The sequence below is a fragment of the Cavia porcellus genome, unplaced genomic scaffold (assembly GCF_034190915.1).
Source record: "Cavia porcellus strain 051 isolate PalLab524CR breed Dunkin Hartley unplaced genomic scaffold, mCavPor4.1 scaffold_2, whole genome shotgun sequence".
NCBI classification, from domain to species: domain Eukaryota; kingdom Metazoa; phylum Chordata; class Mammalia; order Rodentia; family Caviidae; genus Cavia; species Cavia porcellus.
The window spans coordinates 70,363,250-70,379,401 of record NW_026947485.1 but is presented as its reverse complement, the minus strand read 5'-3'; the positions used below and the strand labels follow the sequence as shown (position 1 = coordinate 70,379,401).

General features: G+C 44.8%; 1 protein-coding gene across 4 annotated transcripts in view; it reads left to right on the top strand.

The window, feature by feature from the left end:
• The window catches only part of Frmd3 (FERM domain containing 3), a 259,089-nt gene that overhangs the window by 224,057 nt on the left and 18,880 nt on the right, over positions 1-16,152 (top strand). For all 4 annotated transcript variants that reach the window (XM_013158449.2, XM_063243500.1, XM_013158447.3 and 1 more), the window contains one exon: positions 2,396-2,520. In XM_013158449.2, coding sequence (XP_013013903.2) covers positions 2,396-2,520 — 125 coding nt within the window. The remainder of the gene's footprint in view (positions 1-2,395; positions 2,521-16,152) is intronic.

Here is a 16,152-nt window from a genome sequence, read left to right as displayed (position 1 = left end):
TGCTTTCTCTTTCTCTAATGCCAGGCTGGAGGCCTGTGTTTTTTATGTTTTAGGGAAATCCCCCGTTGTATCCATCTTTGGTTTCCTCTGTGTTGTGCACTTACAGGGGAAATAATGTTCCTCTTGCTGTGGTGCTTCTGGAGAGTCTCAGGGTTGTGATTTGCTGTGGGAGTCACCTTGTCTCTCCTCGGCAGACTACAGCTATGAGTCCAAGGCCCTTGGCCTGCAACAGAGCAGCAGGGGGTGGGGAGTGCGGAGCCTGAGTCAGTGTCTCCTGAGCACTGGTGCCAAGGAGGTCAGCCCTCATGAGCTCAGCCTTCCCCAAATTGGGTAGCTGCTAGACACGGCCACGCTGGGTGGGGCAAAACATTTGCTATCTCATGCTAAAGGATGTAGGTAGGGTGACTGTTCAGGTTTGGTATGACAAAGGCAGTGACTTCCGGGGGGGTGTGTGTGCAAGAATAGCAGTTTCTAGGATGTAGCCCAGCAGATGCATGGGTAGAAATGGAGGAGAGCACTTCAGAGTCCCTTTTGCAAGAACAGATAGAAGGGCTGCTTCTGCAGAAAACAGCCTACCACACAAAACAGGACAATATGCTGTACTCTGCAGAGCTAGAGTCTCAATCACAAATGGCCACAGGGCCAGGGCGGGGAAACACGGGAGAACTAAGAAGTGGGGAACATTCCTGATAAAAGAAGGAAGTGCTCATGATGAATTTTAATCTCTCTTCCTCGCCTTTCCTCCTTCTGTCTATGAGGGTTTTCCTTATTCACATTCACCCATCAGTTCCACTGTGCTCACCGGGACTTGCTCTGGCCTCCCCTTCCCTGGGACGTCATCCCTGGCCCTCTTGTCTCTTGAGAAGGGTCAGGTGCCCCCTTTGTGCTCCCAGGAGACCCTTGGCCATCCATCTCCTTCATTAGATGTTTTCCAGGGGTAGCTATAGCACATTAATGAGTCATGAAGTGAAGTAGTAGTCAAGACCAGCATTAGAAACAAATGATATGAAATTTTAAAAAGGGATGCACATAACTGTGCTTATTGTTGTGTGATTGTATGTCTTTGTGCATGTGTGTGTATGTGTGTGGATATAGAAAGGTGATAGGAAATATATTTCATAGTGTGGATCTCAGATGAAGCAATAAAAAAAAACACTGGTCTAACTAGTGAGTTACTACGGGGAGAGCAGCAGCTCCCTGGAATGGGTCAGACTGTCCGCTGTGTACATATCAACTGCAGCACAGGTGGTTCCAGAAGGAATAATTAAGGGCTCCAGGTGGAGCAAAGCCCCATACACTTACTGTGTACCCAGTGCCAACTGTGGACCTTCTGACCAGAGATGCTGACAGGAGTCCTGCTGTTCCCTCCCCCACTCCACCCCTCAGTGAAATGCTCAGGCTCGAAGGCCATGAGGGGAAGGGTACCCAGCCAGTCTGGAATGGCAGCCATATCAAGTGTGGATCGCATCCAGTTCCTACCATTTCAGACCTGAACACCCTTTAACAGGATGCCAGCTGAGGCACCATGAGGCACCCGGCCAAGTTAGGTCAGTCTCTGCCTTTGAGAGCTTAGCAAAGTGGGGCTAATTTGTATACCAGTAACTGCAGAGAGACAGGGGACAAATACAGTGAGCTGTGAAGGAAGGGAGAGTGATATGAGAAAGAGACAGGCAGGGAGAGTCTGATGCTGTTGTGAGGGGCAGTCCAAGAAGTCCTCAGAGGGCAGGAGACATCTGACACCATGCCCCAAGGATGGGAGGGCAGTGTGCCAAACCTTCCCATAGGCCTCACCTTCCTAAATTGGCTCTTCTGCTGGTAGCAGGTGCGCAGGTCCCCAGCACAGCTGGCCATTCTGCAGAGACACCTGCACAGCTGCCTTGGCCTCTGTTGCCCACTGTGGCCACTTGTGAGCATGCACCTTTCCACAAAAGAAACCTAGCTGGGTGCCCTGACTGGCAGGCAGCAGGTGTGAACAGTGATGTTAACCACTGGGTGTCCAGCAGTGCCAAGAAGCTCTTTACCCAGCACATCTGTGCTGTCCATCTGGCAGGAAAGTTGGCAGGGGTCTTTTACACGCAGCCCCACCCTTCTTCACCTTTCTGTGCATCTGTTTCAGCAATAGCTCACTCCTGGGTCTGTTTTCTGTGTCTTTAAATTCCTTGTGTTGTGGCCCAGCATGTGTGGGTATGAGGGTCCTTGGGAGCTACTTTTTCTTTGGCTGGGTTGTAGTGGGATACACAGACATTTATTAGGACCTCAAGGGTATGCAGAGCTTTACTGCTGTGGGGTTCCACCATCCTTACCGCTGTGTCCAGAGTTCCAGTGTGGGCAGCACTGAGGCAGAGGCTGGTGTTCCCTGTGGACACTGACTCCACCTGGCCATGTCTGTTTGCAGAGTCAGCATCACTCAGAGCCGCAGTTCCCACTCCTTGAACAAGCAGCTCATCATCAACATGGAGCCCCTGCAGCCCCTGCTTCCTTCCCCCATCGAGCAGGATGAGGAGCTTCCCCTGGGTGAGGGTAAGTTCATCCCAGTCCCTCATCGCAGGCCACTGAGGGGCCAGGGAAGTGATTCTGTGTACACTGGTCACATGTGGGGGCAGGGGGCAGTGTGAGGCTTGAACTGTGTTTGTAACAAATAGACTTTTATGTGTGTGCAGCTGGAAGGTTGTGTTACAGTGGGAGTTCTACTGGGTTCTTCCAAAAGGTTCACTCATGCAAAGCATTTGTAAAATTCTTTGTGACAGCAGCTGTGATGTTACAGTGGCAAACCACAGATGGCTATTTAAGCTAAGTTTAGATCATAATATATATATGAATGAAAGGGTTCAAAAAATGCAGGAGAGGGGGAAGGGAGGGATTTAAAAGAAATTAAGTGTGATGTAAACATGCCAGTTCCCCATGATGAATGTAATCATATAATACAAACATGTACTGATAGAATGTAAATATTTTAAAAAACAAAATCAAAGAAAGCTCTCTCTCTCTCTCTCTCTCTCTCTCTCTCTCTCTCTCTCTCTCTCTGTGCCCGCCATTAACCTATATCCTCAGCCCAGAAGGAGCTGTTTTCAGCTCCAGTTACAGTTGCATTGTGGAATTCTAAGGAATTCTTCATCGGTGCCTGTACACTGGTCATCCTCTCTCCGCCTCGGTAATTCCCCAACCTCATTTCCTTTTCCATGGGTCTCTTTTCTGACAGTTTTGATCCAGGCTAAATGTATGATGTCCACTTCAACTCCAGATTTGTTACATTTTTAAAAGCCTGTATGTTTGTGGGCTGCCGGGTCTCCCTCTTCCTCCACCACCCCTTCCCTCCTTCCTTCCATCTTTCCTTCTGCCTCCCCTCCCTCCTTTTCCTCCCTTCCTTCATTTTTCTTTCTTTGTAAGAACTTTGCTTACTTTGGAGAATCTTACTACACTGCTTTCTGCTGACACTTGGTGAGGCAAATCTCACACTCTTACTGATTTAATAGTAATCTAAAAACAAGTATGCACAAAAAAGTTACTGGAACCCAGAATACAGACATACCATTTTTTTGCTTAATTTTATGTGATCTTTTTATTTCACCATTGAAATTCTGGGCAATTTCAAGAAGCTGGGTCTCCCTGTCCCCAAGCAATCACCTCCATCTCAGCTTCAAGTTGAGGATTCCTTTCATAGGGGGAAACTTTTCAGTTCATAGTAAAAATTGGAACCGGCACACAGATACCTGGGGAGAGACAGCAGCAGCCAGTGCACACACAGCTGTGAAGGGTTTTAGTAGATTTTTCCGGGACAGTCACTGCAATGTTAGAAGGGGAACTGGTAACAGGATGCCCCCAGTCCGGTGTGTAGAGGGAAAGTGTGAACCAGGTAGGTGTCTCCGAAGATGCTTTGCTCTCCTGCCCAGCTGGACCACAAGAGTGGCCACTGTGAGTACACTCTCTTATAATAAACATGGCTGTCTGTCTTGACAACTATTCTGTAAGTTCATTGCTAAATTAATTTTCTTAGCTCAGAGGTTTCTGGATCCATTTTGCTTGTCTTTTATGTGTTTTCAAGGAAAAGCAAAGTGGCTTTTGTTTCTGATCTCTAATGTTTGTGGGGGCTGCATCTCACATTCTGCAGCACTATTCTGAGTGAAGATCACTTTTTAGAGGACTGTGATCCTCCCAAGTATGAATGAAGAAGGATGTGACTAATGGGGAGAAGAGGAGCGGGGCGAGTTCACTCACAGAATTGTGACCGTTGTGTGAGAAGATGAGCCTGTAGGAGGAAATTTGGAAGACTGGACAGAGTGAGCAGGAGGGATGAGGAGCGCAGAGTTCCAGGCCAGGTGAAGGGGGAGCTCGGTGAGCTTTCCTCTGAGCTCTTCACCCCATTCGTGAGGCTGCTTCCTTTTGCTTCCTTTTCCATGGCAAGGTTCCATCGCTGAAACCTAGCCTCATCTTCCACATAACAACTGCATGCACAGCAGATGATAAACCATCACAGTTAAATGCAGTAACATTTTAAAATCTCATTATGCAGAAATCCATACGTTGCTTTTTCAATTTTCCCAGTTGTTTGAAAGCACTATTTTAAATTCTTCCATCAGCTGCAAAACTAAACTGATAGATCTTGGCCTTAAAAGTTCAAAAAGCTCCTTTAATATCTAGATGTTTTCTCCAGATGTAGTATCTTACAAGGCATGTCTGTGAGATTTAGAGATGAGGAAAATCATAACAACGGTCAGCATGTATAATTAATTTAAAAATAAGACAAGGGGAAATAAAAATACTGTTAACAGTTCAATTAGGGGGGCTGGGGATTTAGCTCAGCGACATAAGCACCTGCCTTGCAAGCAGGTAGTCGTGAGTTCGATCCCTGGTACCGATAAAAACGAAAAAGACCAAAAAAAAAAAAAAAAAAAAAAAAAAAAAAAAAAAAAAAACAGTTCAATTAGGGTAGGGGGCTGGAGGTTTAGCTCAGCGGCATAAGCACCTGCCTTGCAAGCAGGCAGTCGTGAGTTCGATCCCCGGTACTGATAAAAAGGAAAAAGACAAAATAAAATAAAATAAAATAAAATAACCTGAGGGTCCAGGGATATAGCTCAATGGCACACCTGCCTTGAAGCATGAGGTCCTGAATTTGATTCCAGTACCAAAAAACAAACAAACAAAAACAATAGACTGACTTTTCCAACCCAGTGCAAGAGCAGAGACATCTTTTGTGCCAAGAAGTCCAAGATATGCTTCCCATAGTGCATGAAACTGTGTTCTCTCAACCCCTTTACAACTTAGATAATCTTTAAATTCCTACCCTATGTTTCTTGTCTTCGTCAGGCAGTGGGATTCAGGCAATCCCTGGGCTGAATACTGATGTTACAGGATTATACTTCTCTGATGGAGAACAGAAAACAACAGAGGCAGAGCCCACAACTCTAAGCAAAGATGTTTCCACTTTTTTTTTTTTTTTTTTGGTACCAAAGATCGAACTCATGACCTGGCGCCTGCCAGGCAGGCGCTGATGCTGCTGAGCTAAATCCCCAGCCGCATGTTTTCACTTTTGTAAGTGGGCCTTGTTTTCCTGAGCTTTTGAGCACATGCAGTATGATTAATTGTTCCATCTGTTTTATATTTTGAGTCTCAGTACCTTTTAGGTCTGAGTGAGAACTAAACTTAAGACAACCATTCGTCTATTCTGAACACAGGAACTGTGGTAAATGCAGTTGATATAACTGGCAGACCTCGCTGCCATCCTGCGGTGCACTCACTGTATTGGTGATCTCTGGAGGCTCATGGCAATTTGGGGAAATGATAGTGGGGCTTCGGGCCCAGGGAGGAGGCCCTGCCTCTGCTGACTGAATTATGTGCTCTCTTTTCTGCCTGCCTCACTGGACATCTGTGCCTCGGGCTGCTTGGGGAGTGTCTGGTCCCTTATCTCTGTGGAGCACCTGACATAAAATTGGGGGGCAAAGGAGTGAGCAGAGGCGGTGGTAGGAGAGGGCACTGGGAGTGATCCCGTCCCCCCGACAGCATGTGTGTGTGATTGGAAGAAAGAGGAAACAGGGGCCATGGTGAAGGCCAGCAGGAAGATAGGCAGGGGCAAGGTCGTGAGGAGTCTTCAGGCTTTCTGCCCTCTGCAGACTAATTTGGACCATTTGGGAGGCATTGGGGAGATCCAGGCCTGCAGCTGTCGTCACTGGAATTGTACGGTGAGTCTGGAGGGCTGTGGAAGATGGTGTCCAGGTGAGGATGTGAGGGCTTGAATTTCTCTTTGCAGTGTTACTGACCCTTTAAACTGGGCATTTTCTTGTCAGGGTGATGTCCTGTGCACTGTAGGCTGCATGGTGATATTGCTGCTGTCATAGTGCCTCACCCATCCCAAGAAGGGAACATGTCTCCAGTTTGGCCATGTGTCCCCTGGGGAGTAAAATGGCTCTCTGGCTAAAAGCCACTGGATTGGAAGCAAAAAGACACAGTGAAGAAATGGACAGGGGCTGAAATTGGAGAGGGTGAGAGTGGAGGAGGCAGTGGATTGGAGCTGCTTAGTGACAGCGTTGCTGGGAAGGAGCACTCATGACTCAGTGGCCCATGGGCTCCTGCAGTCCATGTCCTGCCCTGCACTTAGAGCTACTGATTAAAAACCGTCCACCTCTTTATTTCAAACCTGAGACTCACGAGACACAGGAGGGTTTAGTGGCTTATCAGCATCACCAAAGAACCCATGGTAAATAATTCCATTTAGATATTGGAGCCTTTTTGAATCAGAGGTATTCACTGATTTTCTGAACCCCAGACACAAGTGGAAGAAGGAGCTCTGGATGCCTCTGCCTCTGCTGCCTGAGTGTTATTGTCCTCATCTCTGCACCTTGGGTCAGGCTTGCATCTGGGGGAGTTTCAAATCATATATTTTGAAACTGGATTCAAATACAGATCAAGATCAGCATCCCAAGTCATGTTAGGAGATTTATCTCATGAGGAGTTTTTGAAAAATCAGTTTGACTTTTGGAAGCTCCATCTCTGGGAAGTCACAGAGGTCCTGGCATCTGTCCTATCCTGGTGGTTCCATCGGTGTAGGATCCCTGTCACCATGGCTGTCTGAGATCAGCATCACTACTTGTCTGACAAGCTGTTTTCATTCATCCAAGAAGCTCAAGTGTCACAAAAACAGCTGGGCAGGGGATTATTGCCCAGATTAACTCCCTGGGCTTTGGGGAGAACATGTTATCCTATTCACCGTAAGGACAGCTGAGGGACTTTGCTAAACTGACCCGTGTCTGGGCAGAATAAAAACAATTGCTTCCTAGGCACCAGGCAGCTAGAGAAATGTTTTCAGTGCTCAACCCAAAGTCACTTGGTTACTGTGTCCAGGTGAATCAGTGCTGGGGAAAAGTTCAGAAGAGAAAGGCAGGACATGTGAACAGTACCTTAAAGCTTTGGAGAATTTCACAAGGGGAAAAAAGTGAGAATGGGAGTTGTTTTGGGTGAAATCACATTTTAAGGAGTTGTTAATCTAAATACATTAACATGCAAGCAGAGCAAGTGTAGATAGCAACATGCTCATGTGTTTATCAGCGGAGTCTATTCCTCATTATAGAAGAAAGCAGACTGGTGGTAGAGAAGAGCAACAAAATTAATCACATGAGACTTGGTGGCTGGCAAGCACTGACATTTAATGAAAACCATTCTTGTGTGCCATAGCAGTGGTGCTGACTGGCATAATTAAACATGATGGAAAAGCCACCCCTGCCTCAGCATGGGATTTAGTTGGAAACTTATGGCTCTCCTCTCTTGGCTGCACAGAAGCATGTGGAGACTCCAGCATTTCTGTAACAAGGGCCTTGGGGTGTGATCCTGATGGAGTGAGTGGAGGTTTGATGCTGACCAAGACAGCGTCTATAGCAAAGAATAGATGGGGGAATTTTAAAAGAGTGGTAAAACTAATCGCTCCAAGCATACTATCACTGTGCATGCATGCACATATGTGTGTATGGGTGTGTGTAAAGGTGTTTAAGGAGTTGCTTTTATTGCCTAGCACTAATGTAGATAGCTGACTTTACTGCAGCTGTGGCAGGCTGTGTGAGATGTGTGAAGCACCTGAGCCCATAAGGACGAAACCATTCTCCGCGCAGACCGAGTGCTCCATGCAGCCTCCTCCCTGTGCTAACAGGAGACAAAGTGGGCTCTGCTGCGCTCCCCTGCCTAGTGGCCCTCCTCACCCCAGGCAGCTGCCCTAGTCCCTCTTACCCTGTGGCTGTTAGTCTCTCTTCTCTATGTCCTCTCATTCTGGGTCCTCCCTGCCCATCTGACAGAACTTTCTTCCTCCTCTCTCCCTTGAAGGAGGAGAACCCTGGAAGGCTGTGGACAGATCTACCCCCTTATCATGTCTCCTGCCTATGCCACCTACCTCCCCTTTGTGCTAGGCTACTTCTTCCCGCCTAGCTCAGGGACTCAGAGGCGATTGGCCTTTTGTGTTATCCTAAGACATGGACACAATAGGGACTGTTTGTTTATAAACCCTGAAGACCCCCTGTCTCCTCCTGGTTACTGTGACCTGGAGATGATGAGCTATAGGGTTCAGTATGATTAGTTTAGTTTCTTATACTAAATCTATTACATCATCACCTAAAATTTTTAGAAAGTACAGAAAAGCATACATAAGGAGGAAAAAGTCACTTCCAGATTGTCACCCTCCTGGAAGCAATCAGTTTTAACACCTTTGCAGCTTCCTTCCCTGTGCATTTTAATGTGGTGGTGATCATCCTGTGGATGCAATTTTAAAATTCCTACTTTGTTTGCTTACTGTTGAAGACTCCCGTCATGAAGATATTTCAGTGAACTGTAGGTAAAACAGTGAATTAGAAATACATTTGACATGAATGCAGACAAATGGAGTTAACACCCCCCAATTGGAAGGTGTGCATACAGAAGCACAGTTCTAAGCATGGGTTTGGCATTGCCTATACTGTGCCAGCTCATCTAGTAGGGGTTGGCAAGTGCATCTCGGGAGACAGGACAGAGGCCCAAACAAGCATTGCAGAGTTACACTTTGGAGTCTCTTCAAAAGCCACTTGTCTCCTTTGTGAGATTTTCCTTGGTTCTAATTTTATCTTTGGAACTCTGATTTCTGTTGTTTCCTGACAACTAAAGTACTTGCAGGTTTGTATCACTTGAAAGACAGCTTTGAAATTGCTAGTATTTCCTGGACTGTGGGTTAAGTGCATTTGGTCTTGCAAAGATTGTGTAGTTTACATTACAAGGCTCCAGCTGGTGCATCTGGCTGGTTCTGTGGTCAGTGATTGCCCACAGAAGTTCATTTTGTGAAATATGGTACTTCTCAGTGTAAACCATAAGAGGCCAGCAGTGCCTTTTGGTTAGTAATAGTGCACTTTTGGAATACATTGTTTTACTCTATCGACATGGTGTAGGTTTAAGGAATTGCTCTATTTCTGCATGCATGCCTTAGATGGGAGAGGAACTGCAAGCTCTGTGTTGGCTCCTCCAAAAGCAGCCAGTGACCACAGACTGGACCCTCTGTCTTCCCTGTATTCTTTTTTCTTGTCTAGAAAACAGGAAGACTGGACTTGAATAGCACTCAACATTTTGCAGCTCTGAACTCTGGTTCTTTTGCTGAATGTCAAGGTGAAAGAATCTCAGACTGTCACTTGAAGTCTTTTATATGAGAATGGGGATAAGAGATGGGGGTGTTTTTCATAGAATTTGAGGGTCAGAGGAGATACTGCAGATGGTCCTGAGCAGGGATCAGCAAGGTACAGCTCATGCCTAGCCCATCAGAAGCAGTGTCTTTGGGCTTGGATCTGGCAGTTATGTTCTAAATGATTGTATAGCTACCTATACAATAAGCACAATTTAGCCTCCTGGCCCACAAAGCTTAGCACTCAAAGTCTGGGCTTTTCCAATCCCTGATCCGGCATATCTTATTAAGGCCAGAGATGTGAGACAGTTTGTCCCATGTCACACTTGGGGAAGTATGGGGACTTGGATTGTATGGTTCTCACATCCCCAGCCCAGGTATCTTAGATGACAAGGAATGCATGACTTGCTATATCTTTCCAAAACAGAACCTGTAACTAAATAACTACATTTGTTTTTTACTTAAATGAATAATCAAAAGAAACAACTTAGTGAGTATAAATGTAGGGAATCCCTGTGGCTCAAGGAGGATAGCATTATGTACCAGGAGCAAGATTCCAGCCTTGGCTTTTCTGTCATAGTATGCCAGGACCTCACAATTACATTGAGACAGCCATCACCTTGGAATAGGAAGCTGGGGACCAGGTGTGTGGTCACCAAAAGGATTCTCTGGGTGACTGAGGCTGGAGGGAAACAGATCTCCTGCAGGACACCCACTCTGTTTAATTCATTAAGTAAAGGATGGCCCCTGCTAGAGCTCGTTCTAATTCCTCATATGCTCACTGTGTATGTTAAGGGACATTGTCTTCGTGGAAGCAGTTCAGTGCTAGGACTTCTCAAATCACTCAAATCAGGGTGCCATTTTGCTGCTTACTTAATAATTGGTTTAAAGAATTTGCTGAAGGTGAATCACTGTGCCAGTCATGTGCCTTGATGTGACTCATCCACAGTCCTTAAAAGCTGGGAGTGGAGCCAGCAGAAAACATCCCAAGCATGACCAGAAGTGGCCACCAGCAGATAGTGGGTTTGGCATGTAGACAAGCAAACACCTGTACCACTTCCTACAAAACCACAGGAGAGGAAAAGTGAAAGTATTGTTAGACCCACTGTCATAGAGAGCAGAGTTAGGATTCCCTGGCTTTTGTAGGTACTGCACAATCAACACAAGAGTCTGTGTTCTAATACTTTTGTTAGTGGGTTGGCAGCAAGCATTGAGTAGATGTTCTTTGAGATACTCAGGCTAAAATTGAGGCAGGTTCCTGTAGCATCTCTCTCCCTCTTCTCTTGTCTCCTAGGACTCTTGTCACCCATGTGGAGTGAAGCCTTGGGCACTGTGTGCTTGGTGACATTCTTTTAGGTGGTCCAGAATGACAGGTCTGTGGCCATTTGGACAGGATTCTGAAAAGAGACATGGGTAGTTTAGCACAAGGCTGGTTGTGAAGAGTATCTGCTGGGTGTCTACCTAATGCCACATATACAGGGCTGCAGCCTTCTGCTTGATAACACTGCTGGCAAACTGAAGGCCCTGGTGCTCAGCCTTCCAAGCCCAAGTGTGTGCTGTAGGCTCATGCCATGATGAACGGAGAGTTGGGAACTTACTCAGACTTTTACCAACATTTTATTTTTGTCACCTTATTATGTAACTTCTCTTGCCTAAGTTTCTTAATTACCTAATCAATAAAAGCAAATCTCCATGTGTCATAAGTCACAGTTGTTATCAGATGTGAACCCTTTTATCCCCTAAAACTTTGGCTATACCACACTAGATTGTGCCGATGAGTTTGCACAGAAGAAAAGGAGGGACATGGGTCTGCAACTCTGAAATCCGTGTTGATGCCAATGTTCCAGATTCCTAAAATAGATGTGAGTCTGTCTGCTCTGGTTACGGCGACGACATGCCACTTTGCATGCCTTCACCCTGTCACTTGGTAAACCACCCGGCATTCTGGGGACTGCCTCAGCTCTGCCAAGCTATTGGGAAGATGCTGTGTCACTCTCATTTAAGCATTGGATGGTGGCCTCTGAGTCCCCAGTTTATATGGAGTTTGGACTCCACTCAGGTGGACAGAGGATTCAGCATTAGTGGTGTGTTGCTGGTGAGAAGAGCACTGGATGGAGAGGGAGAGGGCTGAAAATCATTCATTCATTCATTCATTCATTCATTCATTCATTCATTCATTCATACATACATTCATTTGGTAGCCACGTACCATTATCTGGCACATGCTGGTCATCAACCCCACCTAAATCTTACTTCCTTGTTTGTTTAACAAGGTGAAGTGATGCCTGAGATTCCTTTCCACTCTGACTGGCCTTTTATAATTGTACTCCTGAATTGCTGGTGTTCTTAAAGATGTCATTTGGGTGACCTGCCAGTGCCTCTGAAAGCGAGAGATATAGCCATGTTCTGCTCAGTGTGGTAAATAAATACAACAATAAGTGTGTGGCACCATGATGTCTAAAAGAAGTATTCAGTTTTTTTCTTTTTAGGAGTGGTGCATTTCTAGCATAAAATTGAAACAGTGGGATAGAGCTTAAAAAGAGTTCAGAATATCAATGAGCTATCTCTTGGAAGAGCTCTTGTTTCCTTTTGAAATATTATCAGTATGTGTTTGCTGTACATAATGAGCACATTCATCATAGGGAATTTGTACTTGTACATAATATGTTATTTCTTTTTTTTCCCCAGTTCCTTTCCCTCTTTTCAACCCTTCATCCTCTCCCCATTTATAAAACTGTTATTTCCATTTTTCCCTTCCAGTCTCTTTCTTTATATCCTTTTTCCCTTCTTTCATTTCCACCTTTCCCCTCTCTTGTTCCCCTTCCCATTTAAACATTGTCTTCCCACTTCCCAATAGCTATCCTCCATTTTGGTCCTTAATTTTCCTTTGGATTTATCATAAAAGAGAAACAATGTGGTATTTAAACATGTGTGTCTGAGTTATTTCTCTTAAAATTATGATCCCAATGTGCATCCATTTACCTAAAAATGTCTCAAGTTTAGCCTCCTTTGTGTACACCATTGTACATAAAAACCACATTTTCTTTATTCATTCATTGCTGAGCATGTGATATGGACTGATTGCAGTTACAAATTGTGCTGCTACAAACATGGGTGTGCATCTATCACTGTGGTATGATGCTTTTTAACTCTCTTGGGAAGATAGCAAGAAGGGAATGGCTGGGTAAAATGTAATCTCTGAATCTCCACACTGATTTCCATAGTGATTGTACCAATTTAGAGTCCCACTAACAATAGGACAGAGTTCATTTAGACACTTTTCAGATAAAGAAGTACCAACAGCAAATAAATATACAAAAAAATTCAGCATCACTTGTCATTTGTGAAATACAAATTAAAAACTATCTCCAGAAATAATGGCTATTATCAAGAAACCAACCAATAACAAATAGTTGTGAGGCTGGCGGGGGGGGGGGGGAAGGTGGCACTTTGCTCCCTTTGAGAAGTTGTCTCTTACCCGAGTCCTGAGTCTCCACTTCAACATTAGAGATGTGACATCTGCAGATGCTCCAGCTGAAAGGGAATAAACAGGTCTTACAAGGGTCTGATAATCTGAATGTAGACTAGAACTTTTGCCACTAAAGAAAGGAGTGTCCTCATTCAAATGCAGAGCATCTTTTATAGCCTGGCCAGTCCCTGACAGACCTCAGCCACAGCTGAGCCATCGGACCTCAACACAGACATGTGGCCTCACCCCAGTTCCAAGGCAGTTACACCCTTACCTTGGAAGAATCAGGGAAGCTCAAGCCTAGTCTTTGGGTGGGGCCCTTAGTGCTGCTCTGTCCATCACTGTCTCCTGCTTCTGGCCCTTGTACATCCCGACTATACAGCCTGACTCCCTTCCGGAGTCCCTGCTGTCATGGGCCCTATGCTCTGGTGTCTGACAGCAGCCTTGTTCCTCTCTCAGGACCCTGACTTGCTGGTTGGACCTTGTCCCTATTTGCTGACTGACAGTCCACATGGGTCTCTTTTCTTGCTCTTTTTTGCCCTGGAACCATTTCCTACTTCTCTCCTCTCCTGTGTCTGTATTCCCTCCATTCTGCCTAGAATATATGTTTGCATGCATTTATTTGCTTTCTTGTTTGTTGACTGCCTCTCTGCACTGATAGGTCAGTTCCCCAGAGCCCAGGACTTTGCCCATCCCACTCCATCTGAGGCTGCGTGCTTGGCTATGCAATAGGAGCTAAATAGTACTTGCTGAATTAGTGAACAGAATAATAGATAAATAAGGAAATGTGTACATTTTAAATATTACCAGGAAAGAATTTAAAAGAAAACTTACAAATAGAATATTCTCCTGGGATTAGGGTTTACCATCAACCAAATATTTTCCTTCCTTTTGTTTTTAATATGAAATTAAAAGCAATACTTCAGTCAGTTTCAAAATTTGGAAAATACAAAAAAAAAACATGTAAAACCACTTGTAATTCTTGATATTTAAGCTGAACTATGTATCATCCACCTATATACTTTTAATAATTAAAAAATTAATAAACATATTAGAGATGCTGACCTATAATTCACCTTTTTATCTTATAATATAACATGAATGTTTCCCCAGTGCACTAATTGTTCTTCCACAAATTTATTTTTAGTGGATATATATTACTTCATCACACAGATATACAAAAATAACTCTTACACCCACACACATCTCCTCAAATTATTCATAGAAATGTCTCTCATTATAGCCTTACGAAAACTGGATAAAGCAAGTTTTAAAAATCTTTGGTGATTTAAAAGACCAAACTTACAGTAACTGGACACTTTTCTCATATTTATAGATAACTTGGTTTTCTCATTCTGAGCAGAAACTGGAATGTAAGAGAGATGCCTTTAGCAAGTGCACTGGGTGGGAGGGTTGGGCCCTGCCGCCTCTGACTTCTTAATCCCACATCAGCAGCAGGAGAAGTTCGCAGCTGCGGAAGACCCTGAATCTTTCCACAGGGATAGGTAGATGCCCTATTTCCTAATACACTTTGCAATGCTGTTTCAAGACACAGGGGGAAATCAGAGCTCTGTGTAGGCATACAGTCTAATTTAACTGCCTTCACTCAGAGTAGAGTGATTTGTGACAGTGACTTGTACCTGGGGTGACTAGAATGACTAAGCAGAAGTGATGGGAAAACAAACCCATGCTGTGTAAGAGTCCCAGGAAGTAAATTCTTGCTTGAAAGAATTACACAGAAACCAAAAGAAGCTGTTTTGACAGGAGTTGGGAGGGCTGGCATCTTCCGGCAGGGAAACTCAGGGTACCACAGAGCTTTGTGATCCAGAGAGTGCCTGAGGGCCTTGGATGCTGTGGCATCAGGGGATGTGTAACCTGGGGTTTAGCATTGTTTCTACGGAAAGAGCAATCTGAATTAGAAGTAGCCTTGGTCAGCAAGATGGTTTAAATTCCCCTCCCAGAGAACTCTTCACGCATGTTTCTGAAGAATGCACTATAGTTTTGAGACTTCGAGTCCATGTCTGATCTCTAGGGTAGATTTTCATCTGGTTTTATCTGTGAACAGGTACAGAAGTCTCCTCCGTCATGCTATTACTGTCCCCATAGTTCTGAGGCCCCACTTGGGCTCATAGGGTTTTAGGGTGCTTTGGACCGTTAAGAGTGTTGCTTGTAGAAAAGATGAGCAGTCATTGTGCTGCATAATCTCTGGGTGGCAAGGGACAATCAGTGTATATAGCAGTGTTTTATTTTTAATGTCTTTCTGTTTTGGATTAGCAGTTAGCCAATATTTCAAGGAGTTCTCATAAGTATTTTAGTTAATGGATGAATCCAGTACATCTATGAAATATTAGTTACCAAAACAGCTACTGAAGTACCTGCTGTTGTTGATGGTAGAATTATAGTTAGCATCTTTTAAGTGCCCGTGTATCAGGCACCCAGTCACGTGAGCTCCAGTGTCATCACCATCTTACAGATAATCAAGTGGATGCAGCGTTCCAAGGTGACAGGGCTGGGCAAGTAGGTTGTTCTCACCAGTACTCGTGTTTCATTAATACTTGGGTTGAACCAACAAGTAATGGCACCTTACAGATATGGGCGGCCAACAGAAGGAAGAAAATCCTCGCTCTTGAAAATCCTGCCTTCCTCTTTAACAGTTCAAAGAGACCAAGGAAGGAGCTTGTCTTGATTGCTTTTCTGTCATTGCTGGAAAAAAATACCTAACACCCAAAGTGCAGAAAACAAGAGTTTATTTAACTCACACTTTTAGTCCATAATCAGCTGGCTCCAAGGCAGAGTGGCACATGCCAGAGAGCAATAGTTTATGGTAGCAAACCCCCCCACACACAAAAAACAGCACAAGCAACAAGCACAAAAGGAGAGGAACATAGAGAGAAGACTTTCTGTCCCTTATTTTATATGTAGGCCACACCCACTTGGGTGTAGCACTCACATTCATAGTCCCAGCATTGGTCCCTGAGTCATTTGCAAACTCTAGACTCTGCGGCCTTCGAAAGGCCCGGCCCCCATGACCACATGAGGCTTTAGGGAGATAGCCAAACACAAA